Raw genomic sequence first — 20511 nt, 5'->3', positions numbered from 1 at the left:
CAATGCTTCCAGAATAACCGAAAGCTTTATAATATCTTTGCTGATATTAAACCAGTGACTTCACTTTTGTAAAGTGCACAGAAGCGGGGTCTGGCTCTTTGGAAGTGTTTCATGCCACAATTTATCAAGCCTAAGATGCTACTGGTTATGGGTTAAGCTGTGACACAGCATTGGTTATAAGACATGTCCTAGTTTCACATTGTTAGAAGTATGAAAAAAATGCATCTTAGAATTGATGGAATGTGTTAACTGTTCATTTATAACATCTTAGCTTTGAACTGTTCATTGATATAAAAAACCATCCTTTTGGGAGCCACATTTCAGTCAGAGTAAGTGAAAGAAAGGGAGTTTCTTTTCCTGCTAGGGGCCCATTGTTATTTAAAGAAGAGTTTACTATAGCTGCAAGCTGGGGTGAACAAAGCTGACATGGAATAACAAGAGAATATGGGGAAAATGTCATTTATACATATATTTCATTGTACAAAGTATTTGATCTAATTTCTTTTTCACTGAAAATAACTGTATATGTGTGTGCACATTTTATAAATATTTACTCAGCAGAGAAATAAAACCATACAGAAAGTACACTTAGATAAATAACTGCGTCATTTTAACAACTGTATTGTCACATAGAGATATCATTTTATATAAGTAATATCACATATGCAATTAAAACCAAATTTGGGCTCCTTACCATCTCTTGGGTTTTTTTTCCCCCAAACCTTTTTTCCTTCCCCCACTCAATTAGTCCAGCTAATGTTGGCAGCCTGGTGGTGTGTATCATCCACACTTTGCCCCCAGATCATGTCATCATGTAAAACCAACTCTACCCCTAGAGGGATTGGGGGTTGATATGATTGTCCCCTGGGGGCAATGTAATATCAAGAACCTCCTTCTCCTGAGCAGGCCGCTGAGAGGCCCGGAGAGCCTCAGAGAAGCTGAGTGATTTGTGGGAGACCCTGAGGATCTTGCTGGGAGGGCTGGTCTTTGAGAGCTGCCCATGACTTTTCTGGGATCAAGCTGGTCACAGATACAGCCATGCGGCCCGAGACAGTCCCAGTTGATGCCTCTTGTTCCAGCTTTATTATTAACAACATCCCCTTCTGCACGCAGAGTGTCTTGGTTTGGATGATAAATTAGGTTTGCTCTAGTCACTTCCAGGAAGGGTGACTCTAGCCAACCCTGGCTTAGAAACCACTGGATCTAGTGATCCTGGAGCCAGTGTCTACACTTGGCCTTGATAATGGTATCGGAAGTGAGCCGTGGTGTAGCAGAAAGAGCAAAGAAAAGGAAGTCAGAAGTCCTGATGACAAGTCTCAGCGCTGGCCCTTTGTCACAGGGATTAACTGAGGCCATGTATATGGAAATGCTACACAAATATTCAACTTTTGATCAGGTCACATGTACCTACGTGAGTGAGACCAATGAACACATCCTCTGCGTTCACTGAGCCTCCTGTGCTCCTACTTTGTGTGCCAGCCCCCCATGTACTTTCTCATCCCCAGCCCCTCCGAGTAGAGGCAACTTGGTACATTATAATCCCAGGCCTCACTTTACCCATTTGTAAAATAGTGACAGTGCGATTGTAATATTCATGTCTTGCAGGTGTTGTGAGAATTCAATGAGATGTAAAGCTTCGGTGTATATTATGATTTCAGTAAAAGTCAGTTCCATTTACTTTAAAGATTGAGGGGAATAGGGGTGTTTGTGGGCTCCTGACTGCCCACTCCCACTCCTACCCCCCCACCCTCTTCCAGAAACACCCCTTCCTTGCACTCTGTTCACTGCAGTTCAGCACCCACAAATGCTTGCTTCAGACATCCATCTTCACACCACCAAAATAGCGGGGGCGTCTAAGTTCCATAAAGTTGAAACACCTTGCAAGCCCAATGCTGGCTTACTATGCCTGGCACATAGACAAACAAATATATTTTTTTTCCATCGTTTGCAATGGAAGTGTTTCATTCCAGTCAAACAACAGAACTGTGAAAGGTAGAATACCCAGACTGTCGATTAAAAGATGAACGTCTAACAGATAGTTCCAAGCCTTTCCTGTTATGACTCACTGGGACAGAAAATCCCATTAAAAAATAAGCTCAGCTCGTCAGGCCAGAGCATTACCCATTGTCCATTGTAGACAATAAGAATATGGTTTATCTGCCTTTTGTGGTGATATGCTTATAACATTGGGGACATTTTCGTCCCAGGTTTTCTGGAAAACGTCACCCCAGAAAATGCTTGATAGTATTGGCATCATATTCAACATTTCTATTTATTTTTAAATTTTACTAACACATTCATATGGTTTAAAACAGCAATAAAAAAGTAAACTGTGCAGCAAAGTTTAAAATGGAGAGTAAAAGTCACCTTTCTCCCCAAACCCCAGGCCTTCTCCCCAATGGAACCTTGTGTATCTTTCAAGAAAACAATTATAACACGTCTTTTATTTTTTTTATTTTTAAATTTTTTTAAAGATTTTTTTAAAAATAAAATTTATTTATTTATTTTTGGCTGCTTTGGGTCTTCATTGCTGCACATGGCTTTCTCTAGTTGTGGCGAGCGGGGGTTACTCTCTGTTGCGGTGCTTGGGCTTCTCACTGCGGTGGCTTCTCTTGTTGTGGACCACGGGCTCTAGGTGGGTGGGCTTCAGTAGTTGTGGCATGTGGGCTCAGTAGTTGTGGCTCGCGGGCTCTAGAGCGCAGGCTCAGTAGTTGTGGCACACAGGCTTCATTGCTCCGCGGCATGTGGGATCTTCCGGGACCAGGGCTCAAACCCGTGTCCCCTGCATTGGCAGGAGGATTCTCAGCCACTGTGCCACCAGGGAATCCCTAAAGATTTTTTTTGATGTCCATTTTTTAAAAAAAGTCTTTTATTGAATTTGTTACAATATTGCTTCTGTTTTATGTTTTGGTTTTTTGGCTGCGAGGCATGTGGGATCTTAGCTCCCCAACCAGGGATTGAAACCACACCCCCTGCATTGGAAGCCGAAGTCTTAACCACTGGACCGCCAGGGACGTCCCAACACATATCTTTTAAAAAATTTAGGCAAGTGCAGTCCTTGAATACTAAATCCACGTATTGACTGCTATTTTCATGAAACTGGGGTTCTTGAAGATCTTCCAAGTCAGCACAGGCAGATTCCTTTCAATGACCGTGTGGAACACCTACAGGGAGTGCCATGTTCTAATCGGTCTCTAATCCATATGTCCAGTTTTCCTCATTACAGACTTTGTTACAGTGAGCAACCTTCTACATACATCTTGGCATGCTTGGTAGATCTTGAGGTAAATTCCTATAAAATGGCTGGATCAAAGAGGGTATGCATTTTATTTTTATTTAGTTTAGTTAACAGTTTATATATTGGTCTGTGTGACTGAAGTTTTTTTTTTTTAATATTTATTTATTTATTTGGCTGTGCAGGGTCTTAGTTGTGGGATCTTTAGTTGCGGCATGTGGGATCTAGTTTCCTGAGCAGGAATCGAACCTGGGCCCCCTGCCTTGGGAGCTTGGAGTCTTAACCACTGGACCACCAGGGAAGTCCCATGACTGAAGTGTTTTGTTCTGTTTTGTTTTGTTTTTTCTGTATGCGGGCCTCTCACTGTTGTGGCCTCTCCCGTTGCGGAGCACAGGATCCGGACGCGCAGGCTCAGCGGCCATGGCTCACAGGCCCAGCCGCTCTGCGGCATGTGGGATCTTTCCGGACCAGGGCACGAACCCGTGTCCCCTGCATCAGCAGGTGGACTCTCAACCACTGCGCCACCAGGGAAGCCCGGGTGACTGAAGTTTTGATCCCTATTTCAACATGACTCTCTCAAGATACTGTGCTGTGTATTCTTTCTACAGGAGGGTAAGGGCGTTTATGGCCACCCCTTCCCCAGGCCCTGCCCAACACTGAGCCTGTTGTATTTACCCAGCACACATGATGGCCTCCCTTTCCTGGGCATCTGAAGGGCGTATGAGGAAGTGTAGTTACTCAGTATATGGTCGTCTCCTCTCTCCGGGATGAACCAAGGAAGGAAAATGCTCAAGAGACACTAGTGAGAGTGTGTGCAGAGCCCTGGCTGTGGGCGGGACTGCCCTGGGGCCCTCTCCGTGGGAGTGGAGGTTGGCTTTCAGGAGACAACGGTGCCTGCGCTGACTCACCTTTGCTCACCCTAGTCCCCACCCTGCTAAACACACCAGTTCATGACACTTCTCCTTTAAAAATCAGTGACCGGGGGCTTCCCTGGTGGCGCAGTGGTTGAGAGTCCGCCTGCCTATGCAGGGGACATGGGTTCGTGCCCCGGTCCGGGAGGATCCCACATGCCGCGGAGCGGCTGGGCCCGTGAGCCATGGCCGTTGAGCCTGCGCGTCCGGATCCTGTGCTCCGCAATGGGAGAGGCCACAACAGTGAGAGGCCCGCGTACCGCCAAAAAAAAAATTAAAAAATTAAAAAAATAATAAAATCAGTGACCGGGTTCTTCCCCAACGTGAGTTACTCCTGTGTCTTGGTGCCACCTCTTAAATGTGAGGAGTACACCGGGCCATTAAGTGGGTGTGGGCATACCCCACGTTTTAGAACTTGCATGTGAATCCATGCTTTTTAATCAACTGTTTCATCATTAGGAAGTAACTGTGGACCAGAGAAAGTCTGCACTCAATGTTTACCTAGTGAGAAGTATCTCTTTCATAATTTGTAATCATTGTCAGGGCTAAGAGTAACTTTTTATCATCATCATCATTATCATTATTATTAATATTATTATCATTTCTTAGCTGGCACATTAGCAGCCATTTTCCGTCCTCTGTACGGCGTTACTTCACTTACCAAGAACTGTTGGGAAATGAAATACCTCGCTGAGTGCCCCTACTTGTTTAAAACGTTACCATTTTTTGGTGGGGAAACTAAAAGGAGTTACCCCATCCAAAAAACCCACAGAAGAGAAGGAAGTGGAGTCTCACTGAGGTGTTAGCCTGATAAACTGGACTTTTGTCATCTGAGGAAAATGTACCTCCTCACACAGATGGGGAAGTCCCCGTCCCTCGGGTTGTCTTCCCAGCAGGTGTGGTGGCCCATCCTGCCCCTACCCTCCCAGACAGGGGCAGGAGGAAGAAGCAAAGAAGTCCAGGTTATTTGCCCCAGGAACACCATTCTTGTCCACACAATTCTAGGACAGTAGTTTGTGGTCTGAAGGCAACTTTCAGCTTCTGCTTCCAAGGACATTGTCTAGGGCAGCGGTCCCCAGCCTTTTTGGTGCCAGGGACCGGTTTCCATGGAAGACAATTTTTCCAAGGCGGGAGGGGTATGGTGGGGAGGGGTGGGGGAGGGGGAGAGGGTGGTGGGGGTAGGGGGATGGGGGAGGGAGGGGGATGGTGGGGAAGGGGTTGATGGTTCAGGTGGTAATGCAAGCATGGGGAGCGGCAGATGAAGCTTCGCTCGCTCACCTGCTGCTCGCCTCCTGCTATGCGACCCCGTACTGGTCTGCCGCCCCCCGGGGGTTGGGGACCCTGGTCTAGGGTTGTAAGGTGATAACCGTTTCCCACTGTGTTCCCCACTTACTCTCTATCAGTGTCTGTGTTCCAAGTCACACTATGATCAAACACTGTGGTCCCCTATAGAAAAACAAAAAACAGTTGTTCTTTTTTACTGTGGGGAACTTTGAAGCTTCCCTGGGTTGGGATGAGAGCCTATGCATCCTTGTTTCGTTTCCAGCTTCCCGGATCTGGTTGTCACTCTCCGCTAGAACTGCCCAGCCCAGCCCTGTCCCAGCTTTCATCTACCTACGGGTGGGTTCTATGGATTGCCAAGGACAGGTCAGCCTTCCCCAAAAGGCTCTAAGGTGCTCCCAGCATCCCTAACTATTTTCCCTCCTGCCCTTTACCGCATCTGAATTTCGGGGGGCGGGGCAGGGGGGTTGGAGAAGGGGGAGAAGAAAAACATAGTAAGGGTGGGGGTCAATAAAGACAGAAGCTACAATTAGAAGACCTTGGGCGATTTACTTTTTTTTTTTTTTTTTTAATCAGCAACATAGAAATAATACATAGTATGGGAGATGATTGTGAAGATTGAATGAGTTCACATATGTAACTATAATAGCCTGGGAGGAAGTGGGGGAGAGAGAGAGATTTGTGACCAAATTGGTTATAGGAAATATGTCAGATGAAAAATACCTCCAGTGTTTTAGTCTTTGATGCTAAGAGAAGGTGGCCATTAACAAAGATTGTATAGTCTTCCCTTTGTATCCACAGGGGATTGGTTCCAGGACTGCTGTGGATACCAAAATCCCTGGATGCTCAAGTCCCTTATATAAAATGGCATCGTACAGTCGGCCCTTCTTATGTGCGATCTACGGTTGGGAATCCACGGATGCAGAACCCGTGGATACGGAGGATCCTCCAATTGTTTGTCTTTTTAGTGATGAATTCAGTTATGTCTTTTTAGTGATGAATTCAGTTAAATGGCATTCTGTTGCCATTTAAACGTCACATGTGGAAATATCCAGTAAGTCACTAGGGAGAAAATGTGAAGAACCTGTGATGTTTGAATGAGTTCATAATCATAGAGACTTTGGTTCGCATCTTGCCTTTGCTACTTACGGCTTGGGGCGTCTGTTTCCTTGCATGTAGCATGGGAATGTTAACCCCTCTCTCATAGGGTTGTTTGGAAGAGCAAAAAAGCAATTGCCTCAAATCAAATGGCTCATTGCCTTGCTTATAGTAACTGTCAGGTATCCTATTGGTTCCTTACCCTCTTGTAGAAGTCTGGAGACCCAGCCGGGGACTTTTTTGTGTGGAGGGATATTTGAGACGATGAGAATCAATGAACTCCACGAGGAGCCCTGTTGCACTGGGGAGTAACTGCTGTTAGGAAGAAGACGCTACCTTTGAGATGGGACAGACTGTAATGTATCACATGCAGTGAGAGAGAGAGAAAAGACAGTTGGATTGGGCACCGAGATGGACTTGGGTTACCTTGAGAAGGCATTTCTGTGGATCAGTACAAACACATACACTATGACACAGAGCCCGTCCATTTCTTGTCCTTTGCACATGTTAAATAACAGCTTATTAGTAGCCCTTCTGTTTTGTTCAACTGCTTACATTTTTAAAGAGAAAATAATATTTTTGCCCTCTTTTAAGTAGGTAGATATTTATTGGGGTTAAAAAGAAACAAACGGGGCTTCCCTGGTGGCGCAGTGGTTGAGAGTCCGCCTGCTGATTCAGGGGACACGAGTTTATGCCCCGGTCCAGGAAGATCCCACATGCCACGGAGCGGCTGGACCCGTGAGCCATGGCCGCTGAGCCTGCGCGTCTGGAGCCTGTGCTCCACAACGGGAGAGGCCACAGCGGTGAGAGGCCCGCGTAACGCAAAAAAAAAAAAAAAGAAACAAACGCACACACCTACTGGCTAGTTACTCCAGGACCCTAGTTTTCTATGCAGAGTAATTTTTGCGGGTGCCCAGAAAGAATATCCGAGCTGGGAAAGCAGGGAGGGTGGAGGAGGGGAGGAGTCTCCAGGAATCTTTTTCTGGTTGGAAATAGACGGTGGACCTTCCATTGAGATCCAGTGAGTCATGTTGTGGCCGGTGCTTTCTGCTTTGCCGCAAGAATAAGGAGGAGTGGTGAGGTTTGAGGTAATTTTGGAACTGATTGAGGAACTGATGCTGCGTGTGGTTCTGAGAAAGTCCAATTTATCACATAAACAGTTTCCCTCTGTAAGGCAGCCTGGGTGGCAAGCTTTCCAGAAAGGGTGGCTCCTTTCTGGAGCTTGAACCCATCGCACTATGCTTTTCCTATGGTGGCCCCTTCCTTGGCTGGTTTTTTAATAATTGCTTTCCCAGAGCTTCTTAGATTTTGCCATTTCAAAGGGCACATGTCTCCTGCAGGGAAAGCATTAAACATTTTTTTAAAGTGAAAATTAAAATGTTACTTATCTTGTTTCCTTCCACCTTCCCCTTTTCTCAGAGAGCCTATTGCCTTTTCTCATCCTAGTTTTGACATTTGAGCAGGTGGCCTTTCTAGATACCCTAATTCAGAAATTTTTTCTCCTTTATCCAAACTCCTCTCAAAAGTAAACTCCTGAGGAGGGAGAGAAGCCAGTCTTGCTTGGTTCAGTGCCCACCACGCTTGTCCAGCGTGTGACATGTCCAGTAGGATGCACGGAGAGCTTGAAGGGTAGGGAGAGTTTTCTAATATCTTGCCATGTATTATTTGTCATTATTTCATATGTATTGGCTTTTTTTTTTTTTTTTTTTTTTGCACCGTGAGTGTAAATTATAATGAATATCCTTCCTTGTCTAGTCTTGTCTGGCAAATTCAAAATATTTTAGGTCCACTTCACCTGGCACCTTCTCCAGGAAGTGATTTCTGTCTCTCTTGCGGCAAAGGAGTCTCCACCCACTGGGGAACACCCATTTTACATGTGTTTACATGTTGACTGTTGCTGACGCACAAAGTATGAATCATTTGGTGGCTATCTCTCATGTCCTTCAGGAGACCATGAGCTCCCCAAATGCAGCCACAATGGGGCTCCCATCTGCCCTTAGCTCCAGGATTTGGCACGTAGTCCAACACATGGGGGATCCCACTGCAAAAATGCCAAGTGATAGGAAGCCCTGCGGGCCACAGGGTGCTCAGAGGCCACCCGTGGTGTTAAGCTGTAAATCCAGTAAGCAGACAAGGGCTCTACCTATCCAAGGAAGCTGTGAGATCAGATGAGGTTCTTCTGTCTGTAGCATGTTCTGTGATCATGTTTAGGCCGTCCTGTCCATTTCCTTGTTAATATTAGCAGTGATCAGTCATCAAAATGTAGCTTATCTTTTGAATGTGGAAGGCCAGTATTACATCGACAGTGGTAAGTTCATGGATGGAAAGCAATTCAGATGGCTTGAGAAATTATGACAATGTGACCTAGCCATTGTGGAATACATATTCTTTCCACTTCTGAGTTCTGTCAGATAATTTGCAAGACAAGTCTAGAAAGTTTCTGTTTCATTGCTTAGTTTACCGGTCAATTCTACAAAACAATAAGGTTGAAGGAATTATCCAAGCCCATTGATCATTTACTGTGCTGTACTCTGGATACCGCTTGGTGCTTTACATGTTGTTTTATTTAATCCTTACAGCAACTCTATGAACTGGGTCTTATTTCTCCCATTTTTACAAAGAGAGAAAAGCCTAAGTGACACAAAAGCTTAGATCACTTTTCCCCACTTCACTTAGGTGGCAAAGCGGAAATCTGAATCCAGATCTATTGATAGCAAGATCTTTGTTTGCTTTGCTCATTCTCATTTGATATAAGGAATATTCAGGAACTCAGTGACATTTTTTGTTTCCCTCCAGGAGAAAATAAAGCATCCTCATAATTGTGTGTTTTCTGTTTGCAGGGAAGCAAAGGTGCCTACCGGTACCACTGGCAGAGCCACAATGTCAAGCACAGTGGCGTGGATGACATGGTGCTGCTCTCCAAGATCACAGAGAATGCCATCGTGGAGAATCTAAAGAAGAGATACATGGATGACTACATTTTTGTATCCTTTATTGGTTTCTTTGGACATTTCTAAGTGAGATGACATGTCCATCCTTGTATAAGAGATCCGTCTGAAATTCTGAACTGACACTATATGCTCAAGTCATTTTCACCATTGCAGAATGTGGTTTTGTACTTTTTGTCCCTTGGTTCAGGCTATAGGAAGGGCAGAGATGGTGCCAAAGTTTTCCCCTGTCATTTCACAAAAGCAAGATGGCGCCAGGGACTTCCCTGGTGGTTAAGACTCTGCGCTTCCACTGCAGGGGTCACGGGTTCCATCCCTGGTCAGGGAAGTAAGATCCCGCATGCTGTGCTGTGTGGCCAGAAAAAAAAAAGATGCAGCCAGTATTTCTCTATTTCAGTCAATGGCACTGTACCTTTGACATGCTCTAGCCACGCACGTGGTGTCTAAAACCTGTGCTCTTCCTAGAGAACGTCCTGGTCTGCAGAATTCTGTCGATAGCGCTCCCTAATTGCAAAGCAGAGACAGTTAAGTCCAGACTTAAAAGGTTTAAAAAAGATTGCCTCATGCAAAAAATATGCCATTTTGCCAGTTTTTCTGCATTCTTATGTTTACGAAAAGAAACATGAGAGAGAAGTGAAGATCAACTGTTGAAAATGTCTGATATTCTTTTTTTTTTTTTTGCGGTACGTGGACCTCTCACTGTTGTGGCCTCTCCCATTGCGGAGCACAGGCTCCAGACGCGCAGGCTCAGCAGCCATGGCTCACGGGTCCAGCCGCCCCTCGGCATGTGGGATCTTCCCGGACCGGGGCACGAACCCGTGTCCCCTGCATCGGCAGGCGGACTCTCAACCACTGCGCCACCAGGGAAGCCCGAAAAAGTCTGATGTTCTTGAATTGTTCTTTATGTTTCAACTTTAGCTTGCCAGATACCATTTTTTTGGTAGGACTTTAAAAAATTCAGAATGGAAATTTGATTCAAATGTGTGTTGACTTCATTGTAAACAGAGAACTGTGATAGTTGCTTAAGTTCCTACAGGATTCAGGAGTTCTGTTTGGTGCAACTATGTAAAGTTCTTTTAATAGAACTATTGTGGAGTTGGTCATAGATAAGCAAGGGTCTGTGAAAATCTATATAGTAGTACCAGAAAGTTTAACCATGATGCTCTTGGTGGCTTCTGAAGGTATGGTATTCTGGATGATCATTAAAAGCGGAGTCTTTGCAACTATTGTAACATACATTTTAGATTTTAACCCCCAAACCTTGGGAAGGTAAAGTTTTCACGTTTGTAGCTTCTGTTTATTATTTACACCACTCCTTTGACTCTTAGGTAAAAGCACCCATAGCAATGCAGTAGTACTTTTGCAGGGACTGCCTGTTCCATCATTGGTGAGGAGGGAGTTCAACTCACCAGGTGTTAATACTAATAGACATTATTCCAAGGTACTTGGACAGTTCTAACCAATACTGTGCTGTTTCTTGTTTACCACAGGAAAAATTTCCAAATATCTGGGTAGTTAAATCCCTAAACCTCTGCTTTTAAGCATTAATAGATATATTTGGATTCATTAGCCACATTATAATAGCATCTTGATCAGGTGTGGAAGCCCACTGCCTAAAGACAAAATCCCACCCACCACAGGATTTTATTGGAATGTAGCCATGCTTGTTGGTTTACTTACTGTATGTGGCTGCTTTTATGCTACCATGGCAGAGTTGAGTATTTGCAACAGACCCTATGATGCGCAAAGGCTAAACTATTCTCTGATCCTTTACAGAAAACATTTGTTGACTCCTAGATACCTGCACAGAGCTTCCTTTAATTGTATGAAAGCGGTTTTATTCAGTTGTAAGTTTTCATTTTATTTGGTCAAAAAATTGAAATATGCTCACTTTATCTGGGCTTATCATCATTAAAAGATTTTAATCACTTTTATGTGCAAGACCTATGGCACATGGAAACTGGCTGATGACGGATCAGAAAGAGTTGGGATGAATCTGGACAGCCTGGCTTCAAGCTTTAATCTGCATGAGCTTGGTGACCTTACACAAGTTTTGTGATCTGTGTTCCTTGATTTCCTCACCTGTAAAATGGGAGTGATGATAAAACCTCCCACATGAGGCTGTTATAGGGTAAAATGAAATAATGAATGCTGTGAGTACAAAGTAAGCATTAGTTATTATTATCGTATGCTAAGGCAAGTGTATAAGTTCCTCCCATATTTCTGAATTATGTTCCAAAACTTCAATGATAAAGTTGTGTATTGGACATTCAAATGCATTTTACAATAGAAGCTTTTATTTATTTATTTTATTAAAATTTTTTTAAATTAATTAATTTAATTTTATTTATTTTTGGCTGCGTTGGGTCTTCGTTGCTGCACGTGGGCTTTTCTCTAGTTGCCGCGAGTGGGGGCTACTCTTCGTTGCAGCGCACGGGCTTCTCACTGCGGTGGCTTTTCTTGTTGCGGAGCATGGGCTCTAGGTGCGCAGGCTTCAGTAGTTGTGGCATTCAGGCTCAGTAGTTGTGGCTTGAGAGCTCTAGAGCACAGGCTCATTAGTTGTGGTTCACGGGCTTAGTTGCTCCACGGCATGTGGGAATTTCCCGGACCAGGGCTCGAACCCGTGTCCCCTGCATTGGCAGGCGGATTCTTAGCCACTGTGCCACCAGGGAAGCCCCATAGAAGCTTTTAAATGGAGGATTGGTTTATTGACAAGCCCATAAAAGACTCATTTCCAATGGATGTAGTTGAACTCATTATTCGGAATGTTCTTAGAACGTGGGCTCAGCTTATTACATTATTTACATAGGCATGTTTTTTTTTTTAATTTATTTATTTTATTTATTTATTTTTGGCTGCGTTGGGTCTTCGTTGCTGCGTGCAGGCTTTCTCTGGTTGCAGCGAGCAGGAGCTACTCTTCGTTGCGGAGTGTGGGCTTCTCATTGTGGTGGCTTCTCTTGTTGCGGAGCACAAGCTCTAGGTGCATGGGCTTCAGTAGTTGTGGCACACAGGCTCAGTATTTATGGCTCACGGGCTCTAGAGTGCAGGCTCAGTAGCTGTGGCTCACGGGCTTAGTTGCTCCACAGCATGTGGGATCTTCCCGGACCAGGGCTTTAACCCGTGTCCCCTGCGTTGGCAGGCAGATTCTTAACCACTGTGCCACTAGGGAAGCCCTATAGGCATGGTTTTTGATCAGCTGGGTAAGAAAAGAAGAAAATATCAGTGGTTATCAGCAGCCAGTCCATCATCAACCTAGACAGACTCACTTTTCCCCCTACAGATCGTTTACCCCTAAAATACTAGAAACTCCTAAGAACAGGGACTATGTCTTCTATACCTTTTAAAAAGCAAAGTTTAAAAACCACTTTAAAGCAATATGTGTTTATTTAACACGATTTACAAAATGCAGTTAACTAGAAAGGAGAACATTAAAATCCCCTGCTATCCCACCATATAAGTTTTGTTCCTATTAACCTGTTGTATATTTTTCAATTTAATCACATATAAACATATCTCTACATACATGTGCTTTCTTGTTAATTTTAGCCAAAAAATGGCATCATCCTGCATTGTTTATTTCTTAGTTTCCTGCATAATTCTTGGCATGGTGCATTATATTAGATGTTCATTGAAAATTTGTTGACTATGAAGACTCGCTTTTTATATTCAGACAGCAGAATTTTAAAATGACTCACACAGAGGGGGCTGATTCCCAGCCTTTGAATTAATGTCTTTGAATCAATGACTGACTAATCATGTGTTCTTCCAAGGGAATGAGTCAGTTGACCACTAATAGACTTCGTGTTGTAGAAACCTCTGCCCACTCAGTATATGAGAAACTCGGCATCAGCGTGCTTTCCGGCAATAGCACAGAGCAGCTTTCAGCTTTGAGGAAGCTTGATGGCTCTGTTGGATGTTTATGAAATGATACCAAGGGTCTAACTGTGAATCTTTTCCTCTGATAAGTGATAAAAGCCTCCTTTATAAGTTCAGTGCCAAGGGAATGTTATTATGATAGAGTAGCATTATTTTGAATGAGTTTTTCCCCCTCTCTCTCCTAAGCTTAATAATTAAGACAAGAAGAGACTCGCCTTTAGGTTAAGTTATAAAATTGCTCATTTTTTACCTATTCTACATCTAATAGCAGTACATTGTTTCGTACTGAAGGTCAGCATTTGGAACAATCAAGTGTTAATGCATTCAGGCTGACTGCACATTTCTTTGTTCCACATTAGAAAAAAAAATCTACTTGGAAAATGCGAACATTGTTAATCAACAAAAACCATTTTTTTCAACTATTTATCCTAAGACCAGGAAGGTTTCATTTACTATCTATTTTTCCTGAGTGTTTCCACACTTCTTACAATTACATTCTAAAATATAGGAGGGAAACCTTGCAGTATTTTCTCTCTGCTGGGTGAGATATCATTTATAGCCACTTGGCTGACAAAAATAGTTCCTGTACAAAGCACTCCATGCTTATTTGGTCCAACTTTCTCCAAACTTGTTTTTCCTCAAAGACCACATGCTCAAGTGTGCTTGGCATTTTCAGCCCTTGAATTAGGAGTTGAGACACTTGTGCCAGACCAACCGGAGCTCAGGGCAGCGCCATTGATTTGAATGAGGTTTGACCCTTGGCCGTCAGTTCATGTTGGGGGGCAGCCACTGCAGTGAGATGAACGTGAGTCTGGTGTCTGGAGCCAGGGGCTCAAGTTCCAGCTCCGTCGTCTCCACATATGTGACTTCACGCAAATCACCTCACCTCCCTGCCCCACCTCAGTGATGAGTCCAGGCAGGTCGACTAGATCAGTGTGGGCAGTTTGGGGGAATTCACTGGCTAAATGTTGTTTTTTAAAAAAAAAAATTAAACTCTTAACCTTGCCTTATAAGACCATTAAAAACAAGTTTACAGAAGCTGCACTACCATCACATTTCATAAAAGAAAGAATATTTTAACACCCCAAAAGTAGAAAGGAAATAGTGTAAGAATAAAGGAGGGTCCTTTATACTGAATACATTGGGCTTTATAAAAAATTCAGGGCACTGTTTCTCTTTTTGTCATTCTTGCTGCAGATTGATGAAAGTACAAGGATCCACAGAGTAGTATTTGGGAAACAATCAATTAAAGATCTATTGGCTGCCTTCTGTCTTGCATATGCTGTTAAATAAGATGGCATTTATCTTATTTCTGGGTTTTTTTTTTTTAATCATAACCTTGCATATCTCCATACAATTTGAAAATTAACCTTGGGCCACACCTTTCCAGCCAAAGGTTGTGTGGGTAGAGACAATGATGGAACAGCTTTTTCCAAAGGCACACCTGAATTATGCAGCAGGGAGTGGGAGTGAGTATTGGAATTACATGGAGAAGTGGCCCAACCCAGTCGATGACCTGTGCTGTCAGGGAAGTAGCTGAGGTCTCTGCAGACCCAAGCAGGTCGGAAAAACATATTTGTTTCCTTTAAATTCCAAATCAAATTCTCTTGTCTCCATTCTGATTTAAGTAAATTTGTAGCTAGATAACGAGCTATGTTATTCATTTCAAAGCAAACTTTATTTTTCAGGAGTCCTCCCAAATAATACTGCCCGCGAGAGCCCTACTAGGATCCCTCTTCCAATCTGAGTCATGGATTCAGGATTGGCCTAGAATACTCCAAAAGAGGTTTTTTTCTTTGAATGTCTCCTTGCCAGAGTTTATGTAGACTACTTAGTGAAAATCAAGACTTTACAAGATGTCTTTTCACATAGCAGACTATTAACAGTAAAAAAATGTTGGTTCCTGACCTTCCCAGGTGGCAGACTGGTTAAGAATCGCCTGCCATTGCAGGGTACATGGGTTCGAGCCCTGGTCCAGGAAGATCCCACATGCCGTGGAGCAACTAAGCCCGTGCGCCACAACTACTGAGCCTGCGCTCTAGAGCCCGTGAGCCACAACTACTGAAGCCTGTGCACCTAGAGCCCATGCTCTGCAATAAGAGAAGCCCCTGCTCGCTGCAACTAGAGAAAACCCACATGCAGCAACGAAGACCCAACACAGCCAAAAATGAATAAATAAATTTTTTAAAATGTTGGTTCCTACAGGAGCTCTTATGCAACCCAAACTAGATTTATTTATTGGGGAACAAAGTTGGGTTGGTGATTCCTTTGGCTTGGGTCCTCTGGCAGCTCTTTATTCTCTGAGTGCAGTGATTGGTTTATCTAAGACAGGTGACATTCACAGCAGTCCCTTTACAACTAAGGAAGGAGCACCATCCTCCACGGAAAGATCCTATTTGGGGATGGATGTAGGCATAGACATCTACTTCTGAAATGAATATGGTCGTAGCAGTGCTGTACTTCTTGAATGTTGAAGACTTCTCTATGCCTAAGTCTCCTCCTAGTAAAATAGGATTAAAATAGTAACAGGATTGTCATTAGGAGCTTAGATTAGTGCCATGTATACACGTATGTGTTCGATCAGTGTTTTTATCATCAACACTTACTGAGTCTTGGCTGTAACACTATGGACACTTCTGACCTGCTTAATAATTCTAACAATAAATTTATCTGTTCTAAATTTTACCTCAAAAAAAAATAAGCCACTAACGTGTGGTTGGCCTCATCTGACTTTGGCACTTGGAACTACGTTTGCTCTTGGCCCTTCTTCTGTGACTCTGTAGTGATTTTCAGTTATGATTCACTGTCTCATCTGCATTTTCTCTTAGTGCCATGGCCTGACCCCAGAGCAGTGCTGGGTGTATCTGGATGTGCAGTGAAAATGGACCCCATCTTGTCTACTACTGTTTCATGTTCAGCCCTCTCAATTCTGAAGATCTTTCTGTTCAGTGAAAAAGCAAGCAAAATTGCAACCCAGTCATTCACCATTCTCACCTTCATGTATAAATATTAATTTTTAAATATTATATGATCCATTCCACACTTGGCTCATTTATGTTCAATAATAATACCAGCACTGCATCTCAGAGATGTTAACATGACAGAATGAGCATCCTAATGTGTATGAATTAGGATATTGCCTCTACTACATATCAAACATTGTGCTGAGCATTTTATACTGTTTCATTTAATTCTCATAACAAGCCTATCAAGTAGGTCCTATTTACCCCATCACCCAATAACCACCGCTTAGAGATGTGACTCAAGGTCAGAGTAGAATAGAACTGGGTGTGGGGAGCTAGGCAATCTGACCAGATTCCCTGTGCTGCTCTATTTGACACTCAGGTCCTAATATATGAATATATAAATGTACCCTTGGAGGAGGAAATCTCATAGCTTTACATTCTTTCTTTTTTTTTAATTTATTTATTTTTGGCTGCGTTGGGTCTTCGTTGCTGCGCATGGGTTTTCTCTAGTTGCGCCGAGTGGGGGCCACCCTTTGTTGCAGTGCACGTGCTTCTCATTGCGGTGGCTTCTCTTGTTGTGGAGCATGGGCTCTAGGCAGGGAGTTTTATCTCTTCTGTCCATTTTGTTCACTGCTGTATCTCTGCATCTGTAACAATGCCTGGCGTGTTGTAGACATCCAGTTCAAACTAGTTGATTGTTGAATGATAAATGGAAATATTTTGTATGTTATAATAACACTTCATTTTGGGGGCATATGTAACACATTGTCTTCTGCGGGGCCTTCTGGTATTTCCCTCACAGAAATAAAACCTTCTTCCCTAAACCTGATCTATGTGGGTTTGTAATTTTCTGCTCTGAATACCACTTATGGAAACAACTCAGTTCTCCAGAGCTTCTAAAGAGCAGGACTGGGGCTTCCCTGGTGGCGCAGTGGTTAAGAATCCGCCTGCCAATGCAGGGGACATGGGTTCGATCCCTGGTCCGGGAAGATCCCACATGCTCCAGAGCAATGAAGCCCGTGCACTGAGCCTGTGCTCTAGAGCCTGCGAGCCACAGCTACTGAGCTCACGTGCCACAACTACTGAAGCCCACGTGCCTAGAGCCTGTGCTCTGCAGCAAGAGAAGCCACTGCAATGAGAAGCCCACACACTGCAACGAAGAGTAGCCCCAGTTCGCCGCAACTAGAGAAACCCCGTGTGTAGCAATGAAGACCCAACGCAGCCAAAAATAAATTAAAAAAAAAAAAAGAGAGAGCAGGACTGTTCAGTTCATCTTATATCCCTCTACTTGTTAAACAGGTAAATGAATATGTTTTTAGTGTACCTAAGAGACATGAAATTTCCAAGGAAAAAATATTTGCTCTTTTTACTCCTTGGTCATTTGTTTTGTTTTTTCCTAACTGTGCATGTCACCAGTCTTGAAAGAATGTGCTTCAATTCACTTAAAATAACGATTTCTTTTAGCAACACTTTGGTAATTAAGTTCATTACTCTTCCTAAAGAACAAAACCTGAGCTAGTTGGTAATTGCTTTTGTCTTTATTGGTAATCTTTTAGAAGACAAACGTGAGCTTTTCATTGGGACAATCATGCATTCTTGATAACATCTGGTTGCTTAATTCAAAAAATGTGTAGCTATGAAGATTAATGATAAACCTTAACTGGATTTAAACTCAGACATATATAGGATCTGTATTAATCTCAGTCAACCCTTTCAAGCAGATGCCATATTTTGGGGAAAAGGAAATTGAAATGTACCAAGGAGCGGTAAGTTACATGCCACATAAATTACTGTAGTGTTTGGGGGCTTTTATGATGCATGGGCAATTGAAGTTTGCAATACATTTGCATTTTCTTATTATGAATTATTTATTGGGGAAACGCAAGTAGGTGACATTGTTTGATTTTTAATAATGTGCTGCTCTTTAGAGTACAGCTCAAAAAAGCATAGGAGTATTATTATTGGAACATTATATACAAAATTAGTTAAACAGGATGTAGGACTTACAGCTTCAGGCATCTTCCTCCTTCCACATATGTCACAAAATTCTAAGGACTGAAAAAAAACACTACTCGGTAAAAAACATAAATAGGGCAACGGGAACTTTTCTCTGCAAATCACTTAAGCTGTGGCTATGAGTGGAACATGAAAAATGAATCTTTTATTACTTCATTTATTAATGTGACCCTGATCTCTATTCAGACCCAGCTCTATAGCCATTTCAGTTGTGTGATAAAAATGCAATCCATAATCCTAATTAATATATTTCATCCCATGGCTTATCACTTCCCCAGGCCTCCTCACCTCTGCATCTTTTTCCTTCCCTCTTTCCTTTACAGCAGAAGCATAAGAGCGTTCATTAATCCTGACCCCTGGAAAACAAACAAAAGGGAGCCCACACAAATTCATCAGTTGAAGTGGAAGGCAATTTACCCAGAGCAAGAGCCCACCCCATTGTTGCCAGATGAATGGTGCTGGTAGCTGGAGCCGAAGGAGGCTGCCACGCGAAAGACCTTTGATAATGCTGCCTTTATGGAAGCCCAGCACAAGGGAAACACTGTCAGTAGAGGCTGGGCCCTGCCCTGGTGTCCTGATCAGCAGGGCCCCGGGGCAGCAGGCACGGAGCTGGCTTGGCGTCCTCAATGACAGCCAAAGCGGGGTGGGTGGAAGTGCTGTGTATTCGTGTTGTTTCTTCCCATTTCTCTGAAAAACATTGCTACATGAGTCCCTTTCAGACCATTCATCTTTTGAAGAGCTCTCTTTAAAGAAATGCCCTAGAATTTTTAAAAATATATTTATTTTTAACTGCTAGTGGTAACAGAATGTTGTAAAATTGGTATTTACTTAGTGCCAGGTACTATGTTACACTTGCAACAATGATAAATCAGCCCTATATGCTGGCTATGGATTACTCTTCATCCCCATTTCACAGATGAGGAAACTGGAGCTCAGAGAGGTAAAGTACTTGAATATATTGAGTGTTGAAGCTGGGAGTTGAAGTCAGGTCTCAGTGACTTTCAAGGGTAAGGGAAGATCAGGTAGAGGAAATGCTTACCCTATAGTTCTCATCGGTAGCTGAGAAGTACCATGAGTCCATAGATGGGAAACCAATTTGAAAACTAAAAAGTGACATGCGGAGGTCAAGTATAACTAGCTAAGTGACTTTGAAGCCTTATTGAGCAATGACTTGCCCACTCCTTTCCCTCCACTGCTCACAGCTTTCTCTCCACTCCATTTCCTTCCATTTTCCATCCTGTTTTTTTTTTCTGGCCACATGGCACAGCATGAAGAATCTTAGTTCCCTAATCAGGGATTGAACCCGTGCCCACTGCAGTGGAAGCTTGGAGTCTTAGCCACTGGACCACCAGAGAAGTCCCTCATCCTCTTTTCTTTTCCTGTTTCCTTGTTTTCAAAGAGGTATTAAAGATAATAATATGAGCAGTTTGCGCTGGAAGAAGACAATTTAAGACTCTTATCCTGCAGTCCAATCTACGCATCCCTTCTCACTATGAGGTGAAGGCAGGAATGACATTATTTTTGTCCCTGTATAGAATTATTCAGTCCATCAGTCCCAGGAATAAGCTAGACCCTCATGAGCAGTTTCCTTTCTGAGCCCCCTGCTCACATGTGGGGAGCCATGGGCACTGGAAACATCAGTGCTTACCATTTGTGCAGGTATCGAGCAATCTCTCACCCCTTGTCACTCCACTCTGATCCGCTAGAGCTTGCAGTGAGTAGCAATTTCTGGGCCAGGCCCCTTACACTGTAGTAACTTGTTGTGTAACAAGGCTCAAAGCTGGATTAAGTAAATTCTGCTTTACCTCTGAGTTTTACTTACCTTTTCTAATTACTTTCCCATCCTTCATCTCAGTTACCTTGTGAGATGTGTACCATGGACATTATTATCCCCGCTCTAGAGATGCGAACCAGAGAAGGGAAAGACAGAGTCTAAATGTCTTCTCCCTCTGGATTTGTCTTTCTTTTCACTCTTTTATGGTAGATGGTCTTAAATTTAAGGCGTGTTCTTTCTCCAGCTTTCCACCATATGAAGTATTATTCTTTTTAGTGATTTTTGAGGAAGTAGTGGAAGTGGTGCCAAGAAACTGAAGAAAGCAGGGCTGCAGTCGTCCTGACGCAGTGAATTTACTGGTGGATTTATATTTGTGCATAGCTAAGATATCCCATGAGACTGAAGC

General features: G+C 43.3%; 1 protein-coding gene across 2 annotated transcripts in view; it reads left to right on the top strand.

Moving 5' to 3' along the window:
- The window catches only part of MYO1E (myosin IE), a 207861-nt gene that overhangs the window by 80017 nt on the left and 107333 nt on the right, over positions 1–20511 (top strand). The window contains exons 1-3 of one of the 2 annotated variants that reach the window (XM_081227978.1): positions 6417–6481; positions 9366–9509; positions 17992–18081. In XM_081227978.1, coding sequence (XP_081084104.1) covers positions 6467–6481; positions 9366–9509; positions 17992–18081 — 249 coding nt within the window. In that variant the 5' untranslated portion in view covers positions 6417–6466. Of the gene's footprint in view, positions 1–6416; positions 6482–9365; positions 9510–17991; positions 18082–20511 lie in introns of those variants that run through there. The other variant, XM_081227979.1, reaches the window with a different exon arrangement.

Source organism: Mesoplodon bidens (assembly GCF_964165515.1).
Source record: "Mesoplodon bidens genome assembly, chromosome: 3".
Taxonomy (NCBI): Eukaryota; Metazoa; Chordata; class Mammalia; order Artiodactyla; family Ziphiidae; genus Mesoplodon; species Mesoplodon bidens.
The sequence above is the reverse complement of the archived record's forward strand: the minus strand, read 5'-3'. Positions and strand labels throughout refer to the sequence as shown.